The sequence below is a fragment of the Paroedura picta genome, chromosome 2, assembly GCF_049243985.1.
Source record: "Paroedura picta isolate Pp20150507F chromosome 2, Ppicta_v3.0, whole genome shotgun sequence".
In the NCBI taxonomy this organism is placed as follows: domain Eukaryota; kingdom Metazoa; phylum Chordata; class Lepidosauria; order Squamata; family Gekkonidae; genus Paroedura; species Paroedura picta.
Genome location: NC_135370.1, coordinates 30,099,017 through 30,118,320, shown reverse-complemented (window position 1 = coordinate 30,118,320; position 19,304 = coordinate 30,099,017). Strand labels below are relative to the sequence as shown.

Here is a 19,304-nt window from a genome sequence, read left to right as displayed (position 1 = left end):
GTCATTTTCATGAAGAAAAATCCATATTTTCAGATATGGAACCGTGTGAATGGAAGAAGTACCTAGCTGTTTGAAACCAGCAGTAATGGCTGAAATCTTCCTAGTTTTAGGGGGGGAAAGGTTCCATTAAACACACCAAAACCATGGTTCTACAGTCATATTCTATCCTTATCCATTGTTGTTCCTCTATATATTTGTGAAACAGCCTTGGGGGTGGTATGTGTCCGACTGTCCAAGTTGGAATAGGGCCAATCAGGGTGCAGCCAGCTTTGCCCTGATTGGCCCTGCCCCTGCAGCTCCTGCCCTCCGTCCCTGGACTCTAGCCTCTTTGCTCTCAGACACCTCAGTGCCTGGAGCCAGCAGCAGGTAAGGGGAGAGGCCCTGGGCAAAGGATTGTGAGAGTAAGGTATCAGTTTTCGTCTTTCTTCGTTCGAGTGCTAGCGATGTAACCGTTTTAATTACATGTACATAAACTTTTATGGCGCCATCGTAATTGTGTTGAAATGATAAAATCTGTCGTTTATTCAGGTTTTTATTTCCCATTTTTCTCCCCAAAGTGACTTAATCTTTTCACCCTTTCTCCTCTGTTTAATCCTCATGACAACAGTCCTGTGAGGTGGGCTACAGAGAGAGGGGGGGAGGGAGGGAGAGGGAGGGAGACTGGCACAGGGTCCCCCAGAAAGCTTCCCTGGCAGAGTGGGAATTTGAACTTGCATCTCTCAGATCAATGGTTGCCAGCATCTAGGTGGAGCCTGGAAATCTCCGGGAATTGGAACTAATCTTCAGGATAGAGAGATCAATTCCCTTGGGGAAAATGGTGAGTGCTTTGGAAGGTGGAATTTGTCTTATTGGACCCCACTAAGGTCCTGCCCCTCCCCAAACCCCTTCCTCCCCAGGCCCCACCCCCAAACTCTCCAGCCAAGAGTTGGTAGACCTACTCAGATCCTAGAAGAGCTCTCTGATCACTACACCACAACGGCTGAAGGGAATCTTCTAAAGTTATTCATCTCTGGTCTGGAAGACTTACAACGGGAAAGCAATAAGGACCAAAGAAGAACAACAAAGGGAACCCCGTCAATTCCAGATATTGTCATATGTTTTTTTGTACCAGATGCTTATGATTAGGCTACATCGTACACCGAACTTACGGTAATCAGAATGCTGAATGCATGGCTGGAAAGGAAGGAAATGATTTTCTATTATGACTAATGGCACAATTCTCCTGGTGACATTTCTTGATTCCCCCCCCCACCCCCCAAGCACAAACTGCACATTTCCTTATTGCTTCATAATTGATTAGCCATAGTTTCCTAATGATAGTTATTTCCCATTACTTCATTATCAGAATTAATATTTCATTCACAGTAATTTATTTCAGGGCACTGTTGTCCTCGGACTTAGGAGACCTTGGTAAAATCCCAGCTTAGTCACTCAGGAAATTACTGTACGAGGCCGCGAGTTCTAATTCTTAGCGAGAATGGATTAATAATGATGACAGTGGTATTGGGTGGGGGGTCCTCTTCATATAGTTGCTTGTTCCCAAATCACAAGTCCTTAGCTGACTTGAAGTCTTGATCTCTTTGTAAGTTGTTTATTTATTTGATTTCTATACCACCCTAGCCAGGGCAGTGTACAATGTAAAAGTTTAAATACAGTTAAAACCAATGCAATTTAAGCTGGAAATTAATTTTAAAAAGTCATTGGCACAACAGGTTACAGTCAGCTGTGGCCTTTCATGGCTCAGAGCAGCCAAAAATCCGGCAGTGATTTGAAGCGTCTTCCACTCAGTGCTGGTAGGTGGATGGATGGGACCATGAAATAGGTAGATGTTTAGCTTTGGCCCCAACCTTTCTCAACTTTTTTACCACTGAGTAACCCAGGAAGTGGCACTATCGGGCAGAATAGGGTTGGGAAGCACAGCTGTGGACACGCCCACCTGAGGCCCCTCCCCTTCCCACCTTCTCCAGGCCCATCATTGGCCCTTTTTGGTGAGGGGTTGGACTGCCCATATATGGTCATAGCACAACAAATGATTAACATTTATTTGTTTATTTATTGTATTGGATTTATTACCTGCAGCTCTTGATAAACGTCCCACATCGGCTTACAAGAGCAATGAAAACCGCAACACATAAGCATTAAAAATCCAATAATCCATATATTAAAATAATACCCCGACAGCGAGCAGATTAAAAAAACTGATCCACCCCACAGCTATCCTCCACTCTGACCTCCCTCCAGCACCTGAGAGAGAAGAAACTCTCCAGGGGTGTCAGTCAATCTAGCTCTAAATCTATTCAATATAGAATATGGAGTGGTAGAGGGGCCCCTTGATCTTCCATGCCCTGGCCTCAACCAAAGACCTGGCGGAAGAGCTCTGTTTTACAGGCCCTGCAAACTGCAAACGCTCCTGCAGGGAGCTCTTCTGGGAGCTCATTCCACCAGGTCGGGGCAAGGACCGAAAAAGTCCTTGCCCTGGTTACAGCCAGGCGAACCTCCCGTGGGCCAGGAATCAGGAGTAAGTTAGCATCCGGAAAGCGGGTTAAACAATTAAGTCCCACCCACTTAGGAAACCCTTCCAGGGTCATCAAGAAAGCCTGCATTATGCTATTTCCTGTTGTTTCTTTTGTTGTTGTTGTTAGGTGCGAAGTCATGTCCGACCCATCGCGACCCCAAGGACAATGATCCTCCAGGCCTTCCTGTCCTCTACCATTCCCCGGAGTCCATTTAAGTTTGCACCGACTGCTTCAGTGACTCCATCCAGCCACCTCATTCTCTGTCGTCCCCTTCTTCTTTTGCCCTCAATTTCTCCCAGCATTAGATTCTTCTCCAGGGAGTCCTTCCTTCTCATGAGGTGGCCAAAGTATTTGAGTTTCATTTTCAGGATCTGGCCTTCTAAGGAGCAGTCAGGGCTGATCTCCTCTAGGACTGACCGGTTTGTTCGCCTTGCAGTCCAGGGGACTCGCAAGAGTCTTCTCCAGCACTAGAGCTCAAAAGCCTCAATTCTTTGATGCTCGGCCTTCCTTATGGTCCAACTTTCACAGCCATACATCGCAACTGGGAAGACCATAGCCTTGACTAGACACACTAGCGCTGGCAAGGTTATGTTTCTGCTTTTTAGGATGCAGTCAAAATTTGCCATAGCTTTCCTCCCCGGGAGCAAGCGTCTTTTAATTTCTTTGCTGCAGTCCCCATCTGCAGTAATCATGGAGCCCAGGAAAATAAAATCTGTCACTACCTCCATTTGTCCCCCATCTATTTGCGATGAATTGAGAGGGCTGGTCTTCATTTTCTTGATGTTGAGTTTCAAGCCAACCTTTGCACTCTCCTTTCACCCGCATCAACAGGCTCTTTAGTTCCTCTTCGCTTTCTGCCATTAGAGTGGCATCATCTACATATCTGAGGTTGTTGATATTTCTCCATACAATCTTGATCCCAATTTGTGACTCATATAACCCTGCCTTTCTCATGATGTGCTCTGCATACAAGTTTAATAAGCAAGGGAACAGTATACAGCCTTGCCGAACTCCTTTCTCAATTTTGAACCAATCAGTGATTCCATGTTCAGTTCTCACTGTTGCTTCTTGACCTGCATATAAATTTCTCAAGAGACAGATAAGATGTTCTGGTATTCCGATCTCTTTAAGAACTTGCCACAATTTGTTGTGTTCCACACAATCAAAGGCTTTAGCATAGCCAATGAAGCAGAAGTAAATTTTCTTCTGGAACTCCCTAGCTTTCTCCACGATCCAGTATGTGAGCAATTTGATCTCTAGTTCCTCTGCCTCTTCGAAATCCTGCCTGTACTTCTGGAGGTTCTCGGTCCACATATTGCTGGAGCTTGTAGGATTTTGAGCATAACTTTGCTAGCATGAGAAATGAGTGCAATGGTGCAATAGTTTTAACATTCTTTGGCATTGCCCTTCTTCGGGATTGGAATGTAAACTGACCTTTTCCAATCCTGTGGCCACTGTTGAATTTTCCAAATTTGCTGGCATATTGAGTGTAGCATTTTTACTGCCTCGTCTTTTAAGATTTTGAATAGTTCAACTGGAATGCTGTCACCTCCACTAGCTTTATTGTTGCTCAGACTTCCTAAGGCCCATTTGACTTCACGTTCCAGGATGCCTGGCCCCAGCTGCCATCAGGAAACCCACGAGTGGAACCAGAACCCTCAAGATGATATATCTATCAATACACAACATGGGATTGCACAAGTCAAAAGCAACACAGTGAGTACAGGAGAATGCGTACAACAGCAGCTTATACCTGCTGGGGTATAATCCACAGTCCTGTTCCCTTTATGGAGAGCTTTTGTGAACCATTATATAATACAGCTCTGTTGCTTTTATAAAATAATTTAATATTTTAAGAATTTAATAATTATTAAGAACGTAATCGTTCTGTTTCATGCAGTTTGCAGAATAGATAGAAGGGCAGGAGCTTTCCTGGTCTCCTCTAGGTGTAACGCTGCAACAGAGAACGCCCATGCACAGGCAGCCCTTGATCTTATCCATTTGTAAAAGAGTTACCAAGGCAGCTTGGTAAGCGGGATTGGGGCCTGGGCAAGAGACCGCCAAGGCAGCCTCTCCAGAGCAAGGCAACGGCAGATCACCTTGGTTCTGGCCTGGGAAGCCCCTTGGTGGGGTCACCATAAGTCAGTTGTGAGTTTGGCTGAGACTGGGTGGCCGGCCGAGGGAGGCTTGTGTGGCCAAGCAGGCATTCAAATGTGGATTCCCCACCTCACACATACACCCTTTCACAGTTCAAGAGGTAGGGATGCATCGAGGCTACAAGAGGACCCGATAAATTATCTTTGAGCCTTGTATGTGGAAGCCATATCCAACCCCCCCCCATTGTCTCAGTGGTTTCAGATGTTCTTTGAGCAATTGGTGGTGGAAAGTCCCGTCAAGTCACAGGCAAGGTATGGTGATCCCATAGGGCAGGGGTAGCCAAGCTGTAGCTCTTTGGATGCCCATGGACTACAATTCCCATGAGCCCCTGCCAGCATGCTGGCAGGGGCTCGTGGGAATTGTAGTCCATGGGTGTCCAGGGACCACAGCTTGGCTACTTGCCACAGGATTTTCAAGGCAAGCGATATTCTGAGGTGGTTTGTCATTGCTGGCCGGAATAGCCATCCTGGACATCCTGGTGGTCTCCCATCCAAATATTATCCAGGACTGACCTTGCTTAGCTTCTGAGACCTGATGGAAGCTATGCTGAGGAGACCTGAACGTCTTTGCCAAGCCTTCATTTCTGCTGTGACTACAGAAGCCGTGGGTGGAAAATGGATCTGTGGGGGGCTTTGTAGAAGGAAGGCGAAAACGTCCGTGCACGGTTCAGAGGCAACGTAGAGAAACTGTAGATGTAACCTCCGAGGGGAGAACAAATTTTGACTATGGGGATGGAAGGGGCGCTAGGAGCCAGTTTGGTGTATTTAGGAGCGTGGACTTGTAATCTGGCAAGCCGGGTTTGATTCCCCGTTCCCCCACATGCAGCCAACTGGGCGACCTTGGGCTCGCCACAACACTGATGAATCTGTTCTGACCGGGCAGTGATATCAGGGCTCTCTCAGCCTCACCCGCCTCACAGGGTGTCTGTTGTGGGGAGAGGAAAGGAAAGGCGACTGTAAGCCACTTTGAGACTCCTTCGGGTAGAGAAAAGCGGCATATTAGAACCAACTCTTCTTCAGTAATCTCAGGGCTCTCTCAGTTTCACCCACCTCACAGGGTGTCTGTTTTGGGCTAACCACAGCACTGATAAAAACTGTTCTGACCGAGCAGGAATATCGGGGCGCTTTCAGCCTCATCTCCCTCACAGGGTGTCTGTTGTGGGGAGACGAAAAGGAAGGCGACTCTAAGCCGCTCTGAGCCTCCTTCGGGTAGAGAAAAGTGGCATATAAGAACCAACTCTTCTTCTTCAGTAATATCAGGGCTCTCTCAGCCTCACCTCCCTCACAGAGGGTCTGTTGTGGGGAGAGCAAAAGGAAGGTGAATGTAAGCCAATTTGAGACTCCTTTGGTTAGAGACAAGTGGCACATGAGAACCAACTCTTCTTCCTCTTCTAGGTGGGTTTAAAACTCTGCAGAAGTATTTTACTGAGGCCCTTTAGGAAAGATGTCCCTCACCCTTGCACAGAGAACTGGCCACCTTTGGCTGCAAGCAGCAAGTTACTGGACAGGCAATCTTCTCTTGACACGGCAGTCAGCAAGGTCGACCGGACGCTGGCGGCTCCAGTCCACAAAAGTTTAGAAAGTTCAGAAAACTCCATTCTATTTTGTGCTGTCACTAACATTACCCCAGAGGGGGAATACCTGTGTTTTCAGACTCAAGCATCAAAGGAATGACATCAACTTTTGCAAGCCTTTGACACAGTTTGTTCCGGCTAGGAAGTCGTGGGTTCCTGAAGCAGCAATAAGTGAAAGTCACGGAGAAGAGCAGCAGGGGTGGCCGAGGCCCCGCCTGGAGGTGCCCTGCTCGCTGGAGTATGTTCTTGGGGGGGCTTCCCGAGGGGATCCAACCCCCCACCCCCTCCTGTCTTTCCTATGACCTGATCATGTCTAGCAACCTGAGACCCAGGCCACTTGCTTCCTAAAGCAAGTGGGGCACAGCACCCCCCTCACCCCCCCCCCCCGCTCACCAATGCCAGGCAGCTGGCAGATTCACGGTTTCAATTCTCACTCAACGCCCCCCTCCAACCCCCCGGCCATGCAAATGCCCCTCCCCCCTCGAGTGGCTGCCGCCGCCAGCACACGAAGGATCCCGCGGAGGGGGGGGTGATAATAATAATAAAGGGGGTGCTTGTGCCGGGAACGGGGAGGTGCGACGGGCCTCGAGGACGCAAGGACCCGGGGTGCAAACTGGGGGGGGACGGGGGACGGACGGTCTAACGCCCAGGCAGAAACTCTTTGTCCTTGGCCAGCACCGGGGAAAGCACGCACCCTGCAAAGGTAAAGAAGGCGCGTGCGCGCGCCCCAGCCCACAGGGGGGCGCGCTTTGCCTAGGCGAGGGGAAACCGAGCAAGCGCTGTCCCCCCCCCTTTTTTTTTCCCTTGCCGCCCCCCTCCCTCCTCCGTTTGGAACTTTGCTGACTGCAACGTTCTGAAGCCGAACGCGGCGACACGAGGGGGGCGGAGGCGGTGGAACGTTCGATCCTTCCTCGTTCCATCCGGGGTGGAAGTGCGGGCGGAGGGGGGGGGAGGGAGAGCAGGGCCGAGAGAAGCTCGCGATCAAAGCTTTCCACGTTACCTCCCCCCCTCTTTTTTTTTTTTGCCCTCCGCGGGCGCTCGCTTGCAGAAAGGTGGTGGAGGGGGGGGAGAGAAGAGGGGAAAGGAAAAAGGGAAAAAAAAGAAAAAGCGGCCTCCGCAGCGCCACCCTCCGGCCATCCGCCCGCACTGCGCCTCCCCTTTCTCTCGCGCTCCCTCTCCCCCCCACCTCCCCCCCCCCCGCACCGACTCTCAATGTTCCACACTGCCCGGCCACAGAGCCTCCTCGGCTGCTCTATTTCCCCCCGGCTGCTCGCCTCCCCTCCAAGGACGTCGCCTCCCCTTCCCTCCCTCCCCCCCTCCCCTCCGCTCTGCCATCGGGACAGGACGCCTGGCGAAGGTAAAAAAAAGGAGGAGGAGGAGGAGGAAGGGAGAGGGGGGGGGGAAAGAACCCAAAAAGGAGAAACGGGTTCGGTGGCGGCGCTTGCCGCGGGAGCCTGGGCGAGCTTGCAACCGGGGGGGGGGGGGGAGAAGAAGGAGGGAGGGAGGGAGAGGAGGAGGCGAGAGGAGCAGGCGGGAGGGGGAGGAGGAGGAGGAGGAGGAGAAGCGGGGGGTGTGGGGGGTGGGAGAGATCGGGAGAGGGAGCTTTGTTCTTGTTTTCAGCGCTGGCTGCCTGGCGGTGGCCGGGAGAGCCGGGACTGAGTTCACGCCTCACTTGGTGTGCACACAGACACACAGGCACACGCGGGCGCGCGCGCGCACACGGACACACACACACACACTCTCGCAAGGCACGCCGAGTGGGGGTGGCGGTGGGAAACCTCCTGCCGTAACCCTCCCGGCTCGGGAGCTCCGATCTCCCCACAAAGGCCAGCGCGGGGGTGGGGTGCGGTGGGGCAAGGCGCCTCGGGGGGTGTGGGTGTGTTTGCGTGCGTGTGCAAGACAGCCAGGGCGAGCTGCAATTGCTGACCTGCTGCAATTTCCTACGGGGGAGATCGTTTTCCTTCCTTTCTTTTTTTTTTTTTCCTTTTAAACTCCCCCCCCTTCCCCGATTGCAATCGTTGGGATCCTCCCTGGGTGCCTTAGACGCATTTTCCTCTCCCCGGAGAGAGGGGGGGGGGTCCCGAAAAGAAAGAACAAAAATAAAACATGTCGGTCTGTTTGGTGGAAACTGAGCGAGACTCGATGGCGTTGCCAGCTTTGCAGAAGGTGCAGTTCGAATCCGGCTTCTCTCTCTCTCTTTCCACCTCTCTCTTTCCCAACCTGTTTTTTTTTGGGGGGGGATGCATTTTTTGGGGAGGGGGAGATCGCTGTTGAGGGTGCCGGTTGTCAAGAGAACCCGAGCGAGCCGATTTCGAGATGGAGAGAAAGCGCCTCTGGAAATAGCAAATCCTCTCTGGCCCTTTAAATACAAAGGCGCGGGGAGGAGGGGGGGGGCAGGGGATGCCAATTTCTATTTTGGCTTCCCCAGATTTGTACCTCAAGTGTTGTTATTGGCAATATATTTGTGGGGGGGGGGGAGAGAGGCGAGGGAAAGGAGGTGTGTGACTGCCTTGACCCTTTCTCCTCCGGTGTAAATATTTACAAGGGTATTAGTGGCTCCCCCCCCCTTTAAAAAAGGCTCACCATTTTTTTTTGGCAAGGCATGCTATTTACACCGTGTCATAAGTTATTAATGCTCGCGGCCTGAGCACTCTGCTAAATCCGTCTCCAGCCTTCCCTTCGAACAAAGTAGACAATTGACGTGCGGGGTGGGGGAGAACGCCAGACGGATTTGCCAAAAGCAAATAATCTTTTGGGGACAAATATCGATCCTCTCGAGAACTGCCGGAACTGTTGCTCTGGAGCCTCCAGCGAGAATTCGGCTCCTGCTGCCCTCTTCTTTTACTTCTCTTGGGTTCCATCCAGACGGTTTTGGAGAGCGGGAATTCTCCTTGGGGGTGATGGGCCGGAGAAGGAACCCTCTTCCTCTGACTGCACTGACTTTGTCTCCTTTCGGCTTCCCCACCCCCTTTCTCTTTCCCACTTACAAAAAAAAGTTCCCCAAGATGTCCAGTGACAGGCAACGATCCGATGACGAAAGCCCCAGCACCAGCAGCGGTAGTTCAGATGCCGACCAGAGGGACCCCCCAGCGCCCGAACCCGAAGAGCAAGAAGAAAGAAAGCCTTCCGCAACCCAACAGAAGAAAAATACTAAACTCTCCAGCAAAACTACTGCGAAGCTATCCACTAGTGCTAAAAGGTAATTAACCCCCCCCAAACGGAGAGATCTTTTTAAAATGTGTTTGAGGCTCCTGTGGATGCTTGCCCCAAACAGCAAACTTGGAAGCCTTACTATTAGGATGACGTCATAAACTTTCAGCTGGAGCTGCGGAACTGTCGGTTTGCGATGTCTCCTCCTAACAGGTTTTTTGAAATAATTTTTTTTGGGGGGGAGAGGAGGGGGAGATTTGTTTCGGAGTCACAGACAGGTTGATGTTATCCAGGACGTGGGTCAAGGGATCCTGGGCCAGAGTTCAGCGCTGTGTAGCAGGCGGTCAGGGTCAAACCCATATTCTCGGCCTCGGTGGCAGGCGTGGGTGTGATCTGAAGAGGGTGGCATGCCGGGGCCTCTGGGAAAGCCAGTCCTATGACCGCTCGGCTGTATGCTGAGTATGCTTTGATCCACTCAAGGATTTGGGTCACGTAAAGGAGGTCTTTATCCCGGGCCAGTGACGGGATGCCGTAGGAGATGATTCGTTCCTGCAGGCACCTGGATCTGCATTCCGTAGTTCCTTGTTTTGTATTTTTGGCAATACGCGTTTGGAGGTTGGGTAGGGAACGGAAGAATCCATCTCTTGGCTGCCTTTGTTAATTGGCCTTTGTTGGAGCCTTTCAGAGAAGAAGGCTGATGTTTGCTTTGGCGGGGGAACTTCACTACACATCAGTGTGTATGCAGGAACGTAAGGGAGGTTTTGTGTGTGTGTGTGTGGTTGAAATGTTGATAGAGAGGTTAACTGGAATGTTTGCCATCTCAGCAAGGTCTGTGAATTGAGATCAATGGACCGTCCTTCTGGATTTTGAAGTTCCAGACAAACTTCAGAAAACTTTAGTGGGGTTTTCTCAATGGGTTTCCACTTCTGCTATCTGCATATGTCCATTTTTCCTGTCGTTTTGGGGGTTTTTAAGGTGACGTGCGCTATTGATTTTGTTGCGTGGGGAGTCTATGAATCGGGCCAGCTCAAAACGCCTCGGATCAATAGGCTCTTTGGGGGCAACTAAGACATCCTTTCCCCCAAAGTTCACTTTTAGCTAGGAACTGAAATGATATTCTCCAGGAGAGCTCTGACAATTAGTAAGGAAGATTTTGCAGGAGGCTGTGCTGTTTCAGTTTGGGTTTTGCTATCAGTGGGACCCTATATTTGGAGGGGGGGATACACTGCATGGGAGCCCATGCGTTAGTCAATCTGAAATTGTGTGCAGCAGTTTGAATGGCATGTCAGCTTTTACCGTCTTCTAAAAATTGAAAGTGACGTGTTCAAATGGAGTTCTTGAAGTAGGGAAGCTGAGTCAGAGAACTGTTGGGGAAGTGAGACTTTTTGTGAGGAAAATCCGATGTATTTAAGATAACTTTTCGCGAGCTGTCGGCAGAGTTCTTGTACAGTGTATTCCGCAGTGGAGATACATTTTGGTCCTGAGAGCCTGACTTCTAACATCATATTTGCGCTTGTAAAGTCTTATTTCCACGTGTTGTGGAGCTGGATGTCTTGTGTAAATTGTTGTAGGGAACAACTCCAGAGTATCTAAATGACATCTAGGGCAATTTGTCACGGTCAAGAAGAGTCTGTTGATAAACAACGAAAGGTGTAGATTTATCAGCAAATCCCAAACGTTCTAGGAGCAAAGGTTTTTTTGGGGTGGGGTGGGGGGTGGGGAGGGGACAGGGGTGCAGAATAACTTATGTTAAGCTGTTACAAAACTAATGGAACTGTTCTCTTTGGATTCTGACATCTTTACAACTGCAGTAAAAGGGGTTGAAGTTATCATGGATGGGTCAGTATTTGATTCAGCAAAGTCCTGAAAAATAATTCCATGGGCTGGTAGGGAAGAGAAGAACGGGAGGGAGGTAAAAAAGGTGAAACTATCTCCAGGTTTAACTCCAGTTACCTGATGGGCCCATGGACTGAGTTTGATTCAAGTGCTGAAATTTTCACTCCCAGCAGCAGTTCAGATGCTGATCCCACCCCTCCAACACCAAAATCGGTGTTGTTTACGATGTAACTGCCTTGGCTACAGCTGAGTAATATAATTCTCCAGCATGCTTATATTTCCTCTCTCTCCCACCCCCTGCTTTTCCCGGTCTTATTTGCATATAAGATTAAAAAGAAAGAACCCTTTGATTAAAAAAAAAAAACTGCCTGGAAATCCCCCAGGGGCACTTTTCCGAAGACTCTTTGGGAATTCCTGCCCAGCTGAAGTGTAAATGTTCTGTCTGTTTACCGTAACAGCTGAAGGGGCAGAAAACTGCCGCAAACTTTCTCTGTTCTGGGATTTGGGTTATGCCTCTGAGAACAAAGAGGAAGCAGCCATGTTAGCGCTACCGAAGGGAAAAACCAATCTTGCATTTAACTGCATGGTGGTAGAGGGCAGTGTAATTCCCCGATTTCTTCTGTTGACTATCTCCAATGCTGTTCTTGTGTCTGTTCTCATTTTGCCAACAGGATTCAGAAGGAGCTAGCTGAAATCACCCTGGATCCGCCTCCGAACTGCAGGTATGTTAAAAAGCACATGCACAAATGCAACGGATGAGATGTGGGGATATTAATGGGAAGGGGGGGTATTGTGAGTGCAGGCTGGCTGAGCATAACGGATTGCATGCTGTTTGGAAGTGGATTTATGGTGGACCAGGAATTGTGTCAATTGAGGTGTTTTGATGGGACGTTCTGCGAAGTTCTTGATTGTCAGTTCTGCGGAGATGTCCTGTTGGCTAGAAAGAGTAATCTTTGTGGACAAGTGTCATCTTGGGCAGGTGCTAAATAGTTATCAGAGCTGAGGCTCTTTAGTGGAGGAGCGTTCGAGGCGTACAAAAAACGGTGGATTGTTTTTTTTTTAAGGGGAACAGCATTCTATGCCTTTTTGACATGACACCGCAGCTTTCTGAAATAAAGTTACCAGTGTAGCTTTGGGCAGCTGGCTTAGATGGATGTGCCACAAGGAGCCCATGGATTGTAAAAATATAATAATTAATAATAACAATGACAGTCGGCTTTATTGTTCCTCAAGAGATGGCCGTGTTTAGAAAGGAGGGGAGATTATGTATCGACATAAAATGAAGCTGTTTTTTTGGAAATGGAAGTTTTAAGAATGATTCAAAAAGGAAAGGAACGGGTCTGCTAGTGTAATCACCCCCCACCCCCGCCAGCCCCCTTGCTGAAAAAGATGTTGGTTGTGGCACAGATGCATTAAGATGACGGGCTGTCACTTATTCAGTGCCGGAATTTATAAATGCAGCTGTCCTGGGCTCCATGCGCCACCTCGATGAACCCTTGCCCGGGCTGCATTTGTCGCGCGCGGCGTTCCTGTTTGCAAATGCTGCAGGGTACAAGCGGCCGTTTTATTGGAAGTCTTCCTCCTGTGTGGGAAGGTCCGACTCTTCTGGGGCAAGTTGCGATTTAATTGGCTTCTGGGGAGAGGGCCGTCGGCGCGCGGGTGGCTTGTTATCGTGGTTATTGTGTGTTTCAAAGCGGTCCAGGACAAAGGTAATTGTTGCCCCCTTTTGTACCTGTTCTGGAAAACAAAGCTTGAGCCAGCTCCCATTTTTAAAAGTGGGAGAATAAATTTCTGCAGGGAAGGTCTGGCAACGCTCTGAGACCTGTGGTGCGGCTCTCCTGTGAAGTGTCTCAAATTGCTTGGGCTTTAGCTGTGAAGGCAGATTGTGGGAGGTCACGTCCAGAATCCCATTTTCCCTGGAGACCTGGGGTGGGCTAGGGGTTGGGGGCTCTCTCCTGAACTCCAGTCTCACGTGAGCTGAGGTTGCTCCTTGTGGACTGTAAGCAAGTTATTTTTTAACTCAGTCGCAGGTTTTCCTCTGACAAAACGGGACTCCCGGGCTCAGAGTATGCAAACAGGCACCTGGAATCGGCTCGTTTTGGTTTGAGATTCATGGCTGATTATAGTTGTAAAAAAATAGTGACAACCTTCTCTGGCCATCTTTTCTTCTTTGCCGCTGTCTGCTGACTTTTAGACCAGGGGTAGTCAACCTGTGGTCCTCCAGATGTTCATGGACTACAATTCCCATGAGCCCCTGACAGCCAACTCTGTCTACCCCTGTTTTAGACTATAAAGGTAAAGGTATCCCCTGTGCAAGCACCGGGTCATGTCTGACCCTTGGGGTGACGCCCTCTAGCGTCTTCATGGCAGACTCAATACGGGGTGGTTTGCCAGTGCCTTCCCCAGTCATTACCGTTTACCCCCCAACAAGCTGGGTACTCATTTCACCGACCTCGGAAGGACGGAAGGCTGAGTCAACCTTGAGCCGGCTGCTGGGATCGAACTCCCAGCCTCGTGGGCAGAGCTTTCAGACTGCATGTCTGCTGCCTTACCACTCTGCGCCACAAGAGGCTCTGTTTTAGAATATACTCCTGTCAATTTTGCCACCCATTTGGAATCCTGGTTGTTTTCTGTGGGTTGGATCCGGGCTAAATTTCTCATTGGTGGAACAGACTCTCCCTGCAGTGTCCCACTGAATTGTGCAAACCGCTTCTCTGGCAGGACAGGACCTGAGGCAATGACGGAGGAGAGGGGGGGGGTTCTACAGAGGGAATATTGTCAATTTTTTCTGGATCCAACCTTGGGATGGGAAGGGGAGGGGACGGGGTGCAGTGTGCCCCCGGGAGTGAGGATTGCTCTGTCATTTTCCAGTTCATTAGACCCCAAGCCAATTATGCTTGAGAGGTTTTTTGAGTGTTTGGTGGAACGTGCTGCCAAATTGCAGCTGACTTACGGGGGCCCAGTGGTGTTTTGAGAGGGGGTTTGCCCATTGCTTGCCTCTGTAGCAACCCAGCATGTCCTTGGTGCTCTCCCATTGAAATACTAACCAAGGGCTGCTTGGCTTCTAAGATCTAAGAAGATCGGACCAGCCTGGGCCATCGAGGGCACTTTGGCCTTTGGGCACTTTGGGAATCTGAATGCTGTTTTGTCTTGGGATGAGACGATCCTCTTTAATGCCATTGTTGAGAAAACGGCCCATACGAAGTCAACGGTAATGCTAATTAACATATTTAGTGACCCTCCTCCTTTACAGCTTCAGTGGCATGAAGAGCTTTGCAATCCGCTTCAAATCATATTAATTAAAAAAAAACAAGGAAAGAGCTAGGGAGCACTTAAAAAAAAAGACTTCTGAGAATCAGAAAATGTGTCTTGTCCTCTGAAGACTACACATTTTGGCTGACATTTAAACCAAGAGGGACCCTCACTGCCTCTGAATATTTTCAAAGCATAGTGCAAAGGAAGAGGTTGAGATTTGCCTCCTCTTAACCTGATGCTCGTGCCACGGGATCAGGAAGAGTAGAGGGATTTGTCTTCCCTTTCCGGCACAGGTAGGGTAGGCTGTTCAGAAGGCAGCAAGGTTAGGCATCTGACAGGTCCTCCAAGCCAGCAGGGGGCTCACCGCCTCAACAGGGCTGCCGCTTTCCTTTTCTATGGAGCAGCCTAGAAGGCTGGAGGCGATGTAATTGCGTTCTCTGTTCACATGCAGTAAATTTGGGCTCTTGAGAACTTGGAGCCAGCACTGGCATGAGATCCTTCCTCTCTCCACGTTCTTAGAGATGGATGCTGTTTCTTGGTGTCGCTTTGGTGTTGGATAGATTCACGGTCGACTTTGGCGACTGGGCAGTCACACTTACCTTGGGTTTTCGTTGGTGGTTGGAAGAACAGTAGATAGAGTTGAATGCTGGCCGCCTCAGGCATCGGTGCTCGCCCTAATCCCAGGCAGACTGTTCTGTTAAATTAGGAATTTGGCAAAGTATATCTTGGTCCCTATGAAAGATGTAAGAGGCGTGAAAAATGTTTCTGCCTCCGATTAAATTGAGACATGTTTTCATGAGAGTTGTTTGGTTAGGGCAGGGGTTCTCAACCAGGGGACCACGGACCCATGGGGGTCTGTGGGAACTCTGGAGGGGGTCCGCAGCCTTTCACCTCTTGACTTCATGGACTCAACCACATACTATGGAATCGGCCATTGCTACCCTCCTCTCTATGAGAGTTCTCTCATAGCTTCTGTATCTTTCGGGGGTGTAGCAGGGAGGTGTAGCCAGCTGACATCACTTCTGGGGCTCCTTGTAGCCTGAAAAATCATTTCAGGGACTCCTCCATAGTCAGAAGGTTGAAAAAGGCTGGATTAGGGAATAGTGTTATTTATGATATTAAGAGTTCAGTACAGTTTTGCAGTAGTTAGTATGGTGAAAAACTTTATACTTTCCATTTTGCTCCCAGCAATCCATAGATATGTATGTGCAAAGTGTCACTTACAAAGGACGCTTGTGTCTAAATAGCCATCTAAATAGCCATGCAGGAGTAATGGCTGGGGAAATTCCTTTCTGGTGTGTACTTTGGGCAAAAGCCACAGTTTTCACACCTGGGTGCCATTTATAAATGTGGCTCTGCTTTAAATGCATGATGTGGATGCTTAAAGAAATGTGCTTAGCATTTATATGGCGCTTTGGAAGAGCTCAGAGCTCTCACATTTGCTGTTGCTACAGCTGCATCATCTTACTACAGTACAGTCATGGTTTTCCTAGAATGGCCAACTGCAAGCCAAAATGGAGAGGTGAATGGCTTGCTGAAGTCCACCTGGTTACTTAGAGGGAATTAGACACCCTTGGACATGTTTTCTTTAGGTACCAACTCTATACGGTATACCGCAATGAGATCATTGGTCACCTTTTGCTTCGGTCCCCCAGAGCATCAGAGGAAAGAAGCATCAAAATGCTCCTCTCAGGGGACAACATGAATGTCTCTAAACAGACAGCTTAATATTGTGCTTTAGCTAGCAAGTTACATCAAACATACGTTCGTATGGGAAACGTGTTATGAATTTTGGTCATTTAATTTTTCTTTTAAATGACTCCAGTGTAATATTATTTGAAAGCCCCTATTTTTCCAAGAACTTACCGGTTTACAATATTTTGTCATAATTATAGTGTTCTTGGTTTTAAGTGTTTTTGTACCTGGCTCCAAGCCAGGTACAAAATAAATCAATAAATCCGAATACCGGATAAATATCTGAACCGAGAATGCTTTGGCTCCCTCTTGGGCATTACGGCATGCCACTTCTCAGTGGTTCTAAAGCACGTCGATGTGTAGTGTGGCCGTGTTTTTCCCAGCCAGTGAAATATGTTGATTTTTTTTTTGCATGCGATCCCTGTTCAGATCGAAAGCAAAGCTGTGTGTTGACTAGGATTTGCGTTTGATTTTACGCCTGTCTCGCTTCACGAGGGATGCAATCCTGCGAACAGTTTCCTGGGAGTAAGCCCCACTGAATAGGCCTGAATAGGTTGCTGAGTGGACATTTTAGGATTGTGAAAATGCGATGAATTTAGAACTCCGAATAAGAGTGCTTGTCTCACCTTTTCTTGAAGGCTGCCTTGGCACAGCTAATCAGACACACCTTTTGTGTATCAGCTGTTCTGCCTTCGCACAGGCAAAAAGCCTCCGGGATCCTCTGACCAATTTGGCCTGGAGGAAAGTTCCTTCCTGACCTCATGGCATCATTACCTGGGCATATAAGATCCATGAGACCTGACCACTGTCTCATCCCTTCCTGCCCTTCCTGTCATGATCTGCCTAAATTCAACGAATTTGCAATTCCTCCCCTTCCTACCCACCAAACTGTCAGCATTTTTCCACGATGGCTTGGTGTAGTGGTATGGAGCCAGCTTGGCAGGGGTGGTCCAAACTGTGGCTTTCCAGATGTCCACGGGCTACAATTACCGTCAGCCCCTGCCAGCAGCATGTTGCAAGGGGCTCATGGGAATTGTTGTCAATCTGGAGAGCCAGTTTGGCTACCCCTGGGTAGTGGCTAAGAGCGGTGACCCCCAACCTGGAAACCAGGGTTTAATTCCCCCCATCTCCATATGCAGCCAGCTGGGTGACCTTGGGCTAGTCACAGTTCTGTTAGTGTCATTCTCATAGAGCTGTCCTGTCAGAGGTCTCTCAGCCCCACCTGCCTCACCGGGTGCCTGTTGTGGGGAGAGGAAGAGAAGGCAATTGTAAGCTGCTTTGAGATTCCTTGGGGCAGCCTTTCTCAACTTTTTTACTGTTGAGAAACCCCTGAAACATTATCCAGGCTTTGAGAAACCCCAGAAGTGGCATGATGGTGAAAAATAGAATTGGGAAATATAGCTGTGTACATGCCTTTCTGGAGCCCCTCCCCTCCCCCTCAAGGCCTGTCATTGGCCATTTCCGGGGTGGGTGGGCAGGTCAATATGATCATATAGGGCCAGATCACCTGATAAATGTTTTAAGAAATGTAAAGGAATATATAACAAATTAATTAACTTCCATCAATTCGGGAAATCCTTCCAGGGCCATCAAGAAACCCCAGGATTTTATGAAACCCTGGTTGAGAAAGCCTGCCTTAGGGTAATAAAAAGCGGGGTATATCATCCAAGACGTCTTTTAAATTTTCCATTTCCCCCCCCTTTACAGTGAGAATTAGTATCTGAGGCAAATTGTGCTGGACAATTTCAGGTCCTCACACAGTAACTGGGCTTTTAAAAAGCGCACTGTGCAGAACATGACCAAAAAAGAAACCCAACTTGAGGACTTTTGAGTCCCATCTTGGGAAAACATGTTCCTTCCTTTGAAAGGACAAGCCATTTTTTTCCTCTCTTTTTCTCTTCTTGCTTAAAGTTGTGGCATTTCAGGGATTCTTATCGCCTCTGTTAGAGCCTGCCAAGAGTGATTTCTCTCACTGTCCAAACAAGAGGCAAATACCAAACGTAATCGCAAGCGGTGGGAAAAAAAAGGGGGAAGCTTGACTTGTTCTGGTGCCAAAATGATATTGATGTGTAAAGGATTGCTTTAGGAGTTGCTGTGCCCGTTATTTTGTTTATATGTATAATTAGGGAGCGCTCTGGTCAACATAATTGGGGATAATTTACCATGCGACACACGTTCGCTTTCCAGGTTCACCGTGAACCTTACAAACATCACTGCTTGCTACTTAATACAATTATGCTTACTTTTTAAAATTAATTATTTATTTCATTTCGTTAGATTTGTAGGCTGCCGCACCCAGCCTGCCGGCTCGTGGTGGCTAACATCAGAATTCCAAATATACAGAAAATAAAACAACATAACTTGCAAGCAGATTAACTCCCTCCCACCCGACCCCTCCAAAACCTCCCATCTTCCACCTCCCCGCTGCCGATACCCAAGAAGAAGATGCGACCCAGATGGGCGGGGGATAATGGTTTTACACCCTTCATCTGAAAAATGTGAATATTCTGTGGTCTATCAGTAATTTGTCTTCCACGTATCTGTGAGGGATTTCTGCGCTGCTGGATTTCTGTTTCATTTCCCCACAATAGACTAACATGACTACCCCTCTGGGTATGATGGGTCAGAAATGAAGTTATATTTTCATAGATGCACCCAATACTCGTCCTGACATGGATGACCTAGGCCAGCCTGATCTCATTAGATCTCGGAAGCTAAGCAAGGTGGGCCTTGGTTCTTATTTGGATGGGAGACTAACAAGGAAGTTCAGGATTGCACCGCAGAGGCAGGCAATGGCAAACTGCCTCTGAACATCTAGTGTCTTGAAAACTCTATGGCAGGAATTCCCAAGCAGGGGTCTGTGTCTATGGGAGTTCTGTAGGGCAGGGGTCCTCAACCCCCAGTCCACGGCCTGGCACCGGGCCGCAAAGGCCATGGTGCTGGGCCGCAGCGAGAGGGGGGGAAGAGGCAGGCACAGCCGCCGGCACGCCAGCGATGCAAACACGCACGCACCTAGTGGCAAAAACGCGCATGCACGGCAACTGCCCGTGCACGTTTAAGTGCAGCTGCAGCGGCCGGGCTGCCGGCTCTCTCCCACCCTCGGAGGCGGTCCGCAACTACAA

The 19,304-nt window shown here is 49.0% G+C and overlaps 1 protein-coding gene across 5 annotated transcripts in view; it reads left to right on the top strand.

Moving 5' to 3' along the window:
- Window positions 1–6,927: 6,927 nt before the first annotated feature.
- The window catches only part of UBE2E3 (ubiquitin conjugating enzyme E2 E3), a 133,846-nt gene continuing 121,469 nt past the window's right edge, over window positions 6,928–19,304 (top strand). The window contains exons 1-3 of one of the 5 annotated variants that reach the window (XM_077319553.1): window positions 6,928–6,949; window positions 9,243–9,445; window positions 11,904–11,954. In XM_077319553.1, coding sequence (XP_077175668.1) covers window positions 9,252–9,445; window positions 11,904–11,954 — 245 coding nt within the window. In that variant the 5' untranslated portion in view covers window positions 6,928–6,949; window positions 9,243–9,251. Of the gene's footprint in view, window positions 6,950–7,444; window positions 7,604–7,853; window positions 8,413–9,242; window positions 9,446–9,833; window positions 9,856–10,120; window positions 10,146–11,207; window positions 11,236–11,903; window positions 11,955–19,304 lie in introns of those variants that run through there. The other 4 variants (XM_077319552.1, XM_077319551.1, XM_077319555.1 and 1 more) reach the window with 4 other exon arrangements.